General features: G+C 38.9%; 1 protein-coding gene across 3 annotated transcripts in view; it reads left to right on the top strand.

Annotated features, from left to right (window-relative positions):
* tnksa (tankyrase, TRF1-interacting ankyrin-related ADP-ribose polymerase a) overlaps nt 1-13,530 on the top strand; it is a 149,295-nt gene that overhangs the window by 102,657 nt on the left and 33,108 nt on the right. For all 3 annotated transcript variants that reach the window (XM_057818164.1, XM_057818163.1, XM_057818165.1), the window contains 5 exons: nt 666-837; nt 3,918-3,997; nt 4,851-4,996; nt 5,090-5,255; nt 11,335-11,554. In XM_057818164.1, the coding sequence (XP_057674147.1) occupies nt 666-837; nt 3,918-3,997; nt 4,851-4,996; nt 5,090-5,255; nt 11,335-11,554 (784 nt within the window). The remainder of the gene's footprint in view (nt 1-665; nt 838-3,917; nt 3,998-4,850; nt 4,997-5,089; nt 5,256-11,334; nt 11,555-13,530) is intronic.

Below are 13,530 nucleotides of genomic sequence, written 5' to 3'. Positions count from 1 at the left end.
AACTACATTTAACATAAATGTAAACAAATGAAATATACACACCACAATGTGGTACACAATACCCATTTATATGAAGCAAAAGAATATAACTTACAAGTGATGCTTTATCAAGGCTCAAACAGTTAGATCAAATGGCAAGCAATGGCTGCCAAAGTTAGCTCGTCTTTTACCACCCTGTGTTTGCCATGAATGTCAGTAGTCATGTGATAATGTCTGTACAATGAGCCTAACAAACTAGTTACTCTTAAGCGCCACTATGGGACACCAAAAGATTACAAATAAAGGCAAGTACTCAGAGGAAATGTATTTATTTATTTATTTTTTTGTTGAACTTGGGACAAATTAAGCGATCGAGAAAAATGCGAATCATTACACGAAAAAAACATGGTACAAAAGCCACTCAGGAATGAATTAATTGCGTCTCTTGATGTACCACTGTATCGTGCCTTGTATACCAAATGTTAATATTGTGGCCTACTCTACCCAAAATGTGAGCTCCACAAATTTATACGCCAGGTCATTCATAACTATTTCTTTAAATACAAAGAATAGACATTGGCCCTACAAAGGGTTAATCCTGTTTTCTGTAGCACTTGCTGACTCTTTTACAACGCTGTTCATGTTTTCCAAGAACAAAACCTATTTTTTTCCCCTTTTTTTGGCAGGTCAATGCTCTTGACACACTGGGTCAGACAGCTTTGCACCGAGCAGCACTTGCAGGCCATCTGCAGACCTGTCGGCTGTTGCTAGGATACGGGGCAGACGCCTCGCTGGTGTCGCTGCAGGGCTTCACTGCTGCTCAGATGGGGAATGAGGCTGTTCAACAGATACTCAATGGTATGCTGGTGCTGTTGTGCTTTTGTTGACACACCGCAAACAATTCAGAAGGTCACTCTTGTTATTGTTCTCCTCTCGGAAGCACATTGAATAAAAAGTCAGCTCAGCTCTGTAGAGGTTTTTGGGTACACAATGCAGTACAGGTACAGTCCCCAGGTTACGACGTATCTGACTTAAGTGATTTTGTCGGAGTCAAAGCCGCCATTTTAGCCCGGGTCAACTGGCACCGAGATGACACGGACATTAACCGGGTTGCGTCCTAGTATAATGTACGGGACTTAACCGGGACGCAGCATGAATGAAAGCAGTCAGTTAATTCCCGGGTCACAGCGCGAAGGCTGATCAAGTAAATATCAGTCGTCATTTCCTCTTTCTTCGCAGTGGTGAAAGTGGGCCAGAACGGTCAGGAACGCAGTTCCGGTATAAGATTCAGGGCCAGAACGCAGTTCCGGTAAAAGATTGAGGGCCGGAATGCTGTTCCGGTATAAGATTGAGGGCCGGAATGCTGTTCCGGTACACGGTGCTTTGATTCCGAAAATATGACAGCAACTGTCAAAACGCTATGTAAAAAAAAAAAAAAAAAAGAATGCTAAACTGCCACTCATGCATTTCATCTCAAAGAAGAAAACAATCTACCAACATCAGATTTACTGTACATACACAAGTGTTAACAACAAGCATAATAAATTGCTTGTGTAGCGTAATCCGTTTCCACCAATATTTATTATTCATTTTATTCCACGGACGGCATGGGAATTTCCCCAGCTGCTGCAGTTATCTGAGTCTTGACGGTGATGAGTCACGTCAATGTGCGAATGCACGCAGCAAAGCAAAATGCCTGGACTCATTTATCCGTTCAATTGGCTGACATACTGACATGTGATCAGCAGAGATAGTTACCTCTGATTGGTTCAAATGTGCATGTTTTCTGGAACAGCAAAAAAAAAAAAAAAAAGGTTGTTGATAGAGGTGTGCAAAATTTCCGATTCTTAGATTATTCGCGATTCGGCAGTGGAAGATTCGAGAACGATTCACAAACATCCAAATTCCGATTATCGAAATATGTCAAGTAAAGCGGCAGTAAAACACACTCAGCGCGCCGCGCGGTCTTCAGAACACAGTGAGGAACGGAGCGAGAGTTGCTAAACATCATGCTTGTCATTACCCGGCCCCTCAGGTAATGCCAATGCTCAACTCACGGCTCTAGCTCAACTCATGCCGCGAGATAAAAAAACAACAACATACCTGACTGCTGCCGACAGCTGCTACAAAGTACGTCCACATAATGGTACGGTAGATATCATATTTATATAGGACTAGATGCAAAATAGACTCTGTGGCGTTAGCAGCACAAGTACAGAAAGCTAGATGAGGGCGTTAGTAAACGGCCGCCATCTTAAAGCAGTAGACTTCCCTGCAAGGCTGTTGTAGCGAACCTTCCAAGCGAACCTAATTAAGTTTTTATCTAAAATACTCCTAAATCGGTAAAATATTGACTTGAATCTATCTTTAAAAGAGTTTTAAAACTTTCACATGTCGAAAGTAGACAAAAGGGAAATTATGGAATAACGGGAGCAATTTTAACAACTTTAACCGTTGATTCACAACATTAAATTGAATGTAGTTTAAAGCTGCTGATACAGAATGGGGATTTGATACTGAAATAGTCTTTTATTTAAGCCTGAGAGTTTTTACAGTTTTTGTAACTAATGTACAAAACATTAAAAGCAGCTAATAGCGGTGGGTGTCATCAATAATCGATTCATAATCGAATCGTAGCCTCTGAATCGTAATCGTAATCGAATCGTTAGGTGCCCAAAGATTCCCACCTCTAGTTGTTGAATTGATGCGACCAAAAAAAGGGCAATGCAACATAAAATGGATCAAATCTTTAAGAGCAATGAAAGCGTTTAGGAGGCTTATTTATCATATTTAGTTATATTTGCTCTGATGGGGAGGTTCAGAACGTCTTAGCTGTCAATGTGCACTTTGGACTTATATTTGTTCATTTATGTTAGGCTACTTATTCATTTCCTTATGATTTAAAAAAGTCTATGTTTTTTTATTTTGCAAATCATTTAAAAAAATACAACTTTGAATGAAAATCATTTTTTGTGTGTGTTATAGAAATAACTGTGCTAAACGGTTTTCTTTGCATTTCAGTAGTTTACGAGGTTTGACCCCCTACCCCCTCAAAAAAAAAACAAAAAAAAAAAAGAAAAGAAAGAAAGAAAAAAATAAATAAATTCATAAAATTTCTAGCTCCATGGCGACATTTACGTCGGGGAGTCCGGCAAGAAATTCTAGCCACTTTCACCCCTGAGTAAGACAAAAAGCAGTAAACAAACATCGCAATTATCAACATGTCAAACAGGAAAAATAGCAAAATTGAGTTGATAACATAACGAAATGAAATTGCTACTAGATCTTAGAGCCGAGGAAGAGACAGTCAATCGTCGAAAATGTTTGGTTTACTTTGTTGCTGATGCCAACCAAAAATGACGTAATATCTGGGGTATAAAACCCCGTTGCCCGCCCTCCCTGCACAGAGAGCACCGAGTCACCAACAAGGGACAAGTCTGAAAGTGTCCAACACGGGAAATTCCAGGTATATTTCCCCATGTCTGAAATCTTGCGTAAAATTATACGGGATATAAGTTTGAAAGGGGCTTTAGGATCCAGTCCTTTTTTTTTTTTTTTTTTTTGTCGCGTTACAGTCAGCATCGATGGTAAGTACAGTATCTTATTTTTTATTTTATTAATATGATATATACTACATGTTTTTGGATATTTATTTTAAGATTTAGGGGATATTTAGGGGTACTTTAAGGGTTAAATCCGATTTACGTGGAAATTCGGGTTAAGTCGCCAGCGTAAGAATGGAACTCGTTTCTAACCCGGGGACTACCTATACTTTCACATAATTATTTCAAACACTCTTGATTACCACCCTACCCAAGAATTAGCATCCACAATTTACAAAAAAAATGTACTCTCCATACATATATCTGTCATAACAAGGTGAATTGTGGCTTGAGTGACATTTCATTAAAATATTTGTCTTCTGTGCATCTTTGTAGAAAACGTTTCGGGTAGAAACTCGGATGTGGACTACAGACTTCTAGAAGCTGCAAAAGCTGGAGACCTGGACACTGTCAAGGTGCTCTGGTTTTGTTTACATACTTGCGGATTTGGTTATGAGCAAATACTATTTGATTAGTTGGCATACAGGGTTATTTTTACAGGGCATTTTTTTGTCTGTAAAAACCCAGCGTAATGATATTGGCTTAATTCCATATTTTTCTCAAACGTAGATGAATTTTCGTCTTTGTACTTTACTTTCTTATCATCTGTAAAACCGCTGCCAGCAAGGATTAGTGTTGTCTGACTGATGAATAAGATTTCCAGCAAGATCTTTTCAGATAGAATCAAATGTGATGAGTACATGAAGAGAATTGTCGCGACTTCTTCCCAAGTCGATATGTAAATCACTCAGAAAAAACAGAAAAGAAGCAAAAGTGTTACGTTATCGTCTATAAACAGCAGGGCACTGGGTTTGCGATGCAGTCAGTCCTTTAATTTATGTTTCAATCTGAGCGTAAAACGTTCTGCCCTCTTGGAATATTTAATTTCATGGACATAATTTTCCATCTTGATGATTTGGCTGTAGAACAAAGTTACTTTCTTTGGTGTGCTTGACTTATTTTTTTCTAGTTGTACTGTTTATCTACTTAGCTGTTAATCAGACGGATCCTTTTTTTAGGGATTGAGCCATAAGGGCTAATTTGCAATAGTGCAGATGACTATTGATGTCATGGTTACAATACCATCGACATTTTAAGATTGTTACCAGTCTATTTGTTGTACTAGAATTACTGTGAAAAGAAACATTTTTTTCTGTCAGCAGATTAAAGGCAATCTGCACTAAAACTCTTCAAGCGTATTATAAAAAAAAGTTGTAATAGTCTTTTTTTTGTACTGATAATGTGTCCCACTTTCTTCTCTTCTTGCAGTCACTTTGCACAGCTCAGAATGTGAACTGTAGAGATCTGGAGGGACGACACTCCACCCCTCTTCACTTTGCTGCTGGCTACAACAGAGTGCAGGTGGTGGAGTACCTGCTTCACCACGGGGCTGACGTGCACGCCAAGGACAAAGGGTCTGACACAAAGTCGTAAAATACTACTGTAACAATCATTGCACAGATGAGATGATTCCTTTAACTTAATGGATATCTCTCTCCTTTTGGCAGCGGTCTAGTTCCCCTCCATAACGCCTGCTCGTATGGTCACTATGAGGTGGCGGAGCTGCTGGTCAGACACGGCGCCTCGGTCAACGTGGCCGACCTATGGAAGTTCTCACCACTACACGAAGCTGCTGCCAAGGGCAAATATGAGATCTGCAAATTGCTGCTAAAGGTAGATTACAACACAAAAAAACAAACCCACCTGGAGAAACCATTTGGATTTAAACACATTTTTTTGCATTTCACTTTATAGTTAAGTGGAGAAAATGCTGTGTCATATGCAGCTTTGACATACACTGCTGGCCAAAAGTATTGGCACCCCTGCAATTCTGTCAGATAATGCCCAATTTCTCCCAGAAAATAATTGCAGTTACTAATGCTTTGGTAGTAATATCTTCATTTATTTCGCTTGCAATGAAAAAACACAAAAGAGAATCGAATTTTTTTTTAATCATTATCATTTTACACAAAACTCCAAAAATGAGCCAGACAAAAGTATTGGCACACTTTGAAAAATCATGTGATGCTTCTTTAATTTCTGCAATTAAAAGCACCTGTTACTTACCTGTGGCACATAACAGGCGGTGGGAATAACTCAATCACACTTGCAGCCAATTAAAATGGATTAAAGTTAACTCAACCTCTGTCCTGTGTCCTTGTGTATACCACATTGAGCATGGAGAAAAGAAAGAAGACCAAAGAACTGTCTGAGGACTTCAGAAGCAAAATTGTGAGAAAGCAAGGCCAATCTCAAGGCTACAAGCCCATCTCCAAAGACCTGAATGTTCCTGTGTCTACTGTGCGCAGTGTCATTAAAAGTGTAAAGCCCATGGAACTGTGGCCAACCTCGTTCAAGCTGTCCTGCAGTCCGAGGGTACAACAGTGTCAAACCATACCCGTAGTATCCATCGGCGTCTGAATGAAAAGGGACTCTATGATAGGATACCCAGGAAGACCCCACTTCTAACCCAAAGACATAAAAAGCCAGGCTGGAGTTTGCCAAAACTTACCTGAGAAAGCCAAAAACGTTTTGAGAATGTTCTCTTGTCAGATGAGACAAAAGTAGATAGAGCTTTTTGGGAAAAGGCATCAACAGAGTTTACAGGGGAAAAAAAAACAAGGCGTTCAAAGTAAAGAACACGGTCCCCACAGTCAAACATGGCGGATGTTCCCTGATGTTTTGGGATTGCTTTCCTGCCTCTGGCACTGGACTGCTTGACCGTGCGCATGGCATTTTGAAGTCTGAAGACTACCAACAAATTTTGCAGCACAATGTAGGGCCCACTGTGAGAAAGCTGGGTCTCTCTCAGAGGTCATGGGTCTTCCAGCAGGACAATGACCCAAAACACCCTTCAAAAAGCACTAGAAAATGGTTTGAGAGAAAGCACTGAAGACTTCTAAAGTGGCCAGCAATGAGTCCAGACCTGAATCCCATAGAACACCTGTGGAGAGATCTGAAAATGGCAGTTTGGAGAAGGCACTCTTTAAATCTCAGAGACCTGGAGCAGTTGCCCAAAGAAGAATGGTCTAAAATTCCATCAGAGCATTCTAAGAAATTGATTGATGGATACCAGAAGCGGTTGCTTGCAATTATTTTGTCTAAAGGTTGTGCTACCAAGTATTAGGCTGAAGGTGCCAATACTTTTGTCTGGTCTTTTTTTGGAATTTTGTGTAAAATGATAATGATTGAATTGTTTTTTTTTTTTTCATTCTCTTTTGTGTTTTTTCATTGCAAGCAAAATAAATGAAGTTATTATTACCAAAGAAATTAAGCATTGTCTGACAGAATTGCAGGGGTGCCAATACTTTTTGGCCAGCAGTGTATATTTGACTCGTTTTATGTCAGCCCCTTGACTGAATGATAAATGTGATCATACAGAAAATATTGAGAGACAGTTTGTGGGGCAAATTCTATGTCCACACGCCGCTAACACAGCGAGTTGTACGCATGCCACGTGACTGATTTCACATCACCATCTGAATGAATAATCGATGAAATCATACTGGAGTTTAGAGAGAGCAAAAGACAGAGAAAATGATTATATGAAAATAGAAAAATTCAAAATTGGACTACGGACGACGACATTAAAAAAATGTTCCTATCCTTTATCCTTTGAGGATTAAAAAAGCGAGAGATCAGACAGAAATAACAATGGGCAATGTCTGGATTCTTGGGTATGTTTTTTTTCTTTAATAACATTGAAATGGATCAATCAGCTCTAGAGTCATATTAAATGTTATTTTATATTATTAATGTGTTTATTTAAAAAAATTAATGCCTGGCCTGGAGATGCAAAATAATATACATGTGTTTGGCAGTTGAAGGATTAAATTAACCCACCATTTTTTGGAATGTGAGAGGAAGCTGGAGTACTTGGAAAAACCCCACACAAGCACAGGAGAGCATGTGAACTCAACACTGAAACAAACTGGTCAATCTCTGGGGTGTGCCAATATATCATAAAGGTGATATAGTAAAAAGGTGTCACTGTTCAAGAAAAAAGAGGTTGCTACCAAAATCCTCGATTAGAGTAGTATCTACGTTAGCTCACTGCCTGCTTCACTGCCTAAACGTCTAATCAGGTCAAAAAGAATTAGATGTCTAGCGCCGTCAATGGTACTGAACCCGGAGCATTTACAGCCAGCCTTTTGTGGGCATTTACAGGTTACTTCCTGTTGATTTAGAGTCGCTACTCACTTCCTATTCATTTGCGGACGGGGATGGGGGTTTGCGTGGGGGGTGGTGGTGCGTCCCCTCTTCCTATCTCTGAAGGCCGGTTGATGGAGCTTGGGTGTCGCGGGTGACCACCCTGGATCCCTGGGGGGTGACGATGGCCCCTTTGCTAGGCTGCGGGAGGAGGGACGTCTCCGCTCGTCTGCGTGGCTATCGCATGTTTGATGGGATTCGCGCCTGGCTGGATGGGATTGGGCGCGCTCCGTTGGAGGGCCTCGGGACCTAGGGTGGGTTGCCAACAGGTTCACATTCACAAGGGATTCACACGATTACTGGGTTCTAGATCACAGGGCTGATTTGTGTACACTCCACCCCTCCCAATCACTTATCTTCTAGACCCCCTGCACCCTTTCCCTGGTTGACAGGCCCCCCACATTGTGTTAACCGGAAATACATCTAGCTGACGATAGCACCAACATATTCATAGTTAGTGTAGGCGTTCAATGTATTTCTTGTTGTTGTTTCTGTCTCTCTGTCCTTCCCCCCCAGGGGGGGCGCAGAGCAATGCCAAGAGTGGCGCATGTGACTTCGGGGAACATGCTTTTTTTTTGCTGTACTAGAATACAGTGTACTTGCACATCCACTCAGTGGGTGGCAGTGGTGCTCTCATTTTCAGAGTGCGCGCAGTATTTTTGAACCAAGCAAGAGCACACAGAAAAGAGATATGAAGACCTGTGTGCAGTTTTCGAGAGCCGTTTCCCGGCCGGACTCACGCAGCGACCCACTGTTTTCTCCGGTTCTCACGTGTCCACTCGAGAAGTGCCATTTTCGGCTTGGGATCGTCACAATGACTGCCCTCACCTCCGGTTGTCTTCTGGCCGCCGAGAATACGCTGTTTTCAGGTCGTTTTGCTTTTGGCTTTGACTTTTAAATACCGTGTGGGATGAAGAAAGACCACTCAGTTTACTGTGTTTAAAAATGATTTTAGCGGACAGTGGGAAGCCAAATCAATTCAGACGTCACTTAAAGACATTAGACCCAAATCTCATTGATAAGCCGCTTGATTGGTTTTCAGTGAAAACGTGCCGAATATTGCCAACAATCGTCTCGCTTTGTCAGTGTTATATCAGTAAACCAGGGAGCACCGTTAGCATGCTCAGTGCAAAATAACCCCACATAGCATAGGAACATAGCAAAGGAAATGATACTGCAAGCAGCAAAAATACAAACTGTCCGTATGTCCAATGACGCTGTTGTTTTTTTTCGATTGTTTTGTCTTTTTTCAGTCAATTTTTTTGGCATACTGTCCTCATGAGTTAATGTTTCTAATCAATTTGAATTTGTTATTAATTATTGGTTCTATTACGTTTTTTTTTTTTTTTTTTTTTTTTTCAGTATTAAATGGTCAAAAATGTACCGTGAGTGTATTTTTACAGTTTGGATTGATGATTGATTGATGCGCCCTAAGTCTTTTCTGTTACAAACAAAACAATGTTTATAACGTTATACTTTATTATAAGGTGATCTGTGTTACTTTTTTTCTTTAATAGAAAAAAAAAAGGACACAATGTTAGGCAGAGGTGAATTTATAGTAATTTCCTAAAATATCCTAAGCTCCTCACCAGTTCCAACACAGAAGTATTGTAAGACACAATTTGTTAGTTGTGTTTTTTTTTTTTTTTGCTTGGTGGAGATGAATTGTGTGATTCGTGACATTTAATCAATTTATAAATGAAGCCTTACATTTTTATTTCAAAGAGCACAACGTTTGGCTTCTCTCTGATCAAAGTCAGTGCAAACAGCTGTGTGTAGTACAGGCAGTCACATCTGTCTGAATGAGTAATGCTAACAAGTGTTGCCGTTGTTCATTTGAACGTGTTTTTCGTTTTTGCTTTCATAATCACCTCCAGACAAGCTAACATCACCGCTGCAATGTTGCCATATGGAGCTGCATAAATTATTATTAGAGCAAGTGAATTCCAGCAGGGCGCACATGGGTAAATACACTCAAGAGTCACAACAGGAAATGTTGTGCCTCAAGACTTGTTAGAATTGCTTCATTGTCCTTGAACTTGACGTCCTTGGTGAAAAGTAAACACAAAAATATACACTATCTGCAATATTAGGTAGACTAAACAAATCTGGTAATCTTTAATTAGAGACTGACAAAGATGAAACAACAAATATAAGATAATAATGTCATGCTAATAAGTAAGTCTTTACAAAAATAACTAGAGGAGCACCCTGGGAGAGATGACTTCCGCCTAAGAAGCCGGATTCAAAGCATTGCCAGATTTCTGACCTCTGTGACCTTTGACCCATTCATATGGCCTTACCTGCATTTTTTTTTTCTAGAACACACACACAAACTTCTTAAAGAAGACAATAAATACCAAGCAAGCTATATTTCATTGTGTTAAATGCTGAACAAAAGTCACTGCTATTTCTATCCTGGCATTAAAATGCAAAACAGCTGGCTTTTTTCTCGCTTTCTCGCTCTCCACCTCGTTGCTCATCTCCTCTATTTGTCCTGTTAGTCCCCAAATACAAAATAATAACTACGCACAGAAAACAAGACAAACTAAATTTCATGGAATGATTACCTATTAATCTCTTGAATCATTCATTTTTAGATTTCCGTTCTCTCGCCTGACAGACTTAAAAGTTGTATTGGATTTGAAACATTTTTTACTATTAGCTTCAAATTCATGTATTTATTCTGCCTTTTTTTTCTGCAACAAGAAGTGGAAAAATACCACTATAAAAGAAAGACTTGAAGTCATTAAAACGATTCATCGCCCAGGCATATTTTCTGTGGTCTTACAAGGTCCCCAATAAATATCTATATCTAATGTTAGCTTTCTGGTTCAGTGTTTTGGCAGTTTACCACATTAATTCCACTTTCAAAATGACATTTTTACAGAGGCATCAGCTGCCTCATTTCCTCTAAGCACCATGGTACACACATTCACACTACCAGTGCTTGTGTGTTAATCCGCTTGACTCGGGATGTTCTCTCGCTGAGTTCAGGAGTAGGTTTTCTTTTGTATTGCTCTGTTTGTTGCCGTTTTCAAATGTTCTTCATAAATCACTGGGCAGCAGTTCGCAGTTTGTTAAGAAGCGAATGGTTTTGTGCCATTTTTTGTTGCACTCGACTAATATGAATCTTAAGTGTTTTTCTTCTTAAACAGCCTCAATCATTAAATCCATTGGCATTCCTGACTTCTTTTTAAATTTGCTTCTTCATATATTCCCTTAACGGATCATCAATATTGATGAGTGCTAAATTAACATAAAAGTAACCATTGGAATTGGAATGAAAACAAAAGTCCATGCAAAAAAAAAAAAATCAAAATTCATCGACTAACGTTTTGCTGCCAGATATGGATCCCAGTGGGATTATACCCATATAGGATTAATGGGCTGAATTTAAAGTGTACATAAAATGATGCATTAAACTCACTTTATAGGAAACGTTTGAGTGAAACAAATGCCTTCTGTCCTGTCCCATGTGGCAAAACCTCATTTTTATTGTTAGACATTCTCTTCTCATTTATAATTCGTATTCTGTCCACAGCACGGTGCAGATCCCAGTAAAAAGAACAGAGATGGAAACACTCCCCTGGACCTGGTGAAGGACGGTGACACGGACATCCAGGACCTTCTGAGAGGAGATGCGGCCTTGCTTGATGCTGCCAAAAAGGGATGCCTGGCAAGAGTGCAGAAGTTATGCAGCCCAGACAACATCAACTGCCGGGATACGCAGGGAAGAAACTCCACTCCTCTACACCTAGCAGGTAACAGTCACTTAACCTTTTATAGAGCAGTCATTTAACTCGTTGGCTGTTATAGATTGATGCCGCTAGACACCCAATCCACTTTGACTGCAAGAGTTAGGCAGCGATGCCACACCATACTTTTTACTTGAGTTAAAGAAGAAGAAAAAGAAATGCTCCTCTTACTCCGCTACTTTGGGCCATGCTAGTCGTTACTTTTGTCCTCTTGACTATTTTGCCAGCGCAGCTTTTTGCACAGTCACACTACCAGTTTCTCCAATGAAACATCGTAATAAAAATCACATGACTCAGACGTAACAATTCAGTCACATGACCACACCAAGCTTGCAGTCGTGGGACCAGAGAAACGTCAAAGCATTTGGAAAATGGCTGAAGCGCTGGCAGCAACTGTCTCAGATGATAATGACCACCCTTGGCCTCAATTTATTGTTCCTTAATGGGTTATCTGAAGAATTGTTTTTGCCCGCCTGAGTACATTTTTACAAAATAATAAAATCAGACATAAGCAGTTACTCAGTACTTGAGTATTCTTTTCACCGAGTACTTTCTTTACTTGTACTTGAATCATTTTTTGGTTCACTGGGTAATTTTGCTCTTACTTGAGTAGTATTATTTTGAAGTAACGCCACTCTTACTTGAGTAAATGTTTTTGGCTACTCTTCCCACCTCTGGTCACCTTTCCCTGTTAAAATGAATTCTACGCATTGTCAGTGGCACTGCAGGATGAGCATTCTTATCCAGTCTTCACATTTGAAATTAATTGGGCGTCTATCGTTGGCAATCATAGGCAAGAAGTTAAATATTATGAAAAAATAAAATAAATAGGGCTGTTAAACGATTAAACATTTTAATCGAGTTAATCACAGCTTAAAAATTAATTAATCGTAATTAATCGCAATTCAAACATCTATAAAATATGCCATATTTTTCTGTAAATTATTGTTGGAATGGAAAGATAAGACACAAGATGGATATATACATTCAACATACTGTAGATAAGTACTGTATTTGTTTATTATAACAATAAATCAACAAGATAACATTAAAATTCTGTTAAAGCGATCCATGGATAGAAAGACTTGTAGTTCTGAAAAGATAAATGTTAGTACAAGTTATAGAAATTTTATATTAAAACCCCTCAATGTTTTCGTTTTAATAAAATTTGTAAAATTTTCAATTAAGAAATAAACTAGTAGCTCGCAATTGTTGATGTCAACCCATAAAATCAGTCGCACCAGAGTGCCAGTAGAGGGAGACAAAAAACACAAGTAACAAGTGCAAATGACACTGCTGGCATTTTAATCTGTTTGAGCGGGGCATGTGCGTTAATTGCGTTAAATATTTTAACGTGATTAATTAAAACAAATTAATTAACGCCCATTAACGCGATAATTCTGACAGCCCTTAAAAAAAAATTGAGCGTTACTTGGGCCATGACCACAGTGTATATCTGTTTTTATTCATTTTAATTGCATTGATTTAGTTTTCTTTTTGTAATTAATTTATGATTTTATTTATTCATTAAAAAAATATTTATTTAAAAAAATAATGATTAATAATAAAAATCGATTATAATTAGGGCTGCAGCTATTGATTATTACTCGATTTATTAGTCGATTAATCCATCAACTAGTGAGTTCGAATAATCGAGTAATCAGATTAGGAACACTTCATTGGAGAATAAATATTAGGAGATGTTAAACAAGGGCTAGATAAGATTGCACTTTCAAAAGAGCATTAAATGTGAATGCTTAAATGAAATTCCTGAGTGCTTCCTTAAACGATGCACTTTCATGTAATAATAAATTAAAATACCTGAGCTTAGCCCCAAACAGTATTTTAAAAAATTAATAAATAAATGAGGATCTAAGTACAAAAAAGAACAATTGGCTAAGTTGCATAGCAAAAGTCTGCTAGCTTAAATGCTATGAAATGCGAACTTTTTTTTAAAATGCCCCTAATAAATCTTTCGAACA

The sequence above is a fragment of the Corythoichthys intestinalis genome, chromosome 17 (assembly GCF_030265065.1).
Source record: "Corythoichthys intestinalis isolate RoL2023-P3 chromosome 17, ASM3026506v1, whole genome shotgun sequence".
Classification (NCBI taxonomy): Eukaryota; Metazoa; Chordata; class Actinopteri; order Syngnathiformes; family Syngnathidae; genus Corythoichthys; species Corythoichthys intestinalis.
Note: the sequence above shows the minus strand (reverse complement) of the source record. Positions and strands in the feature narration are given on the sequence as shown.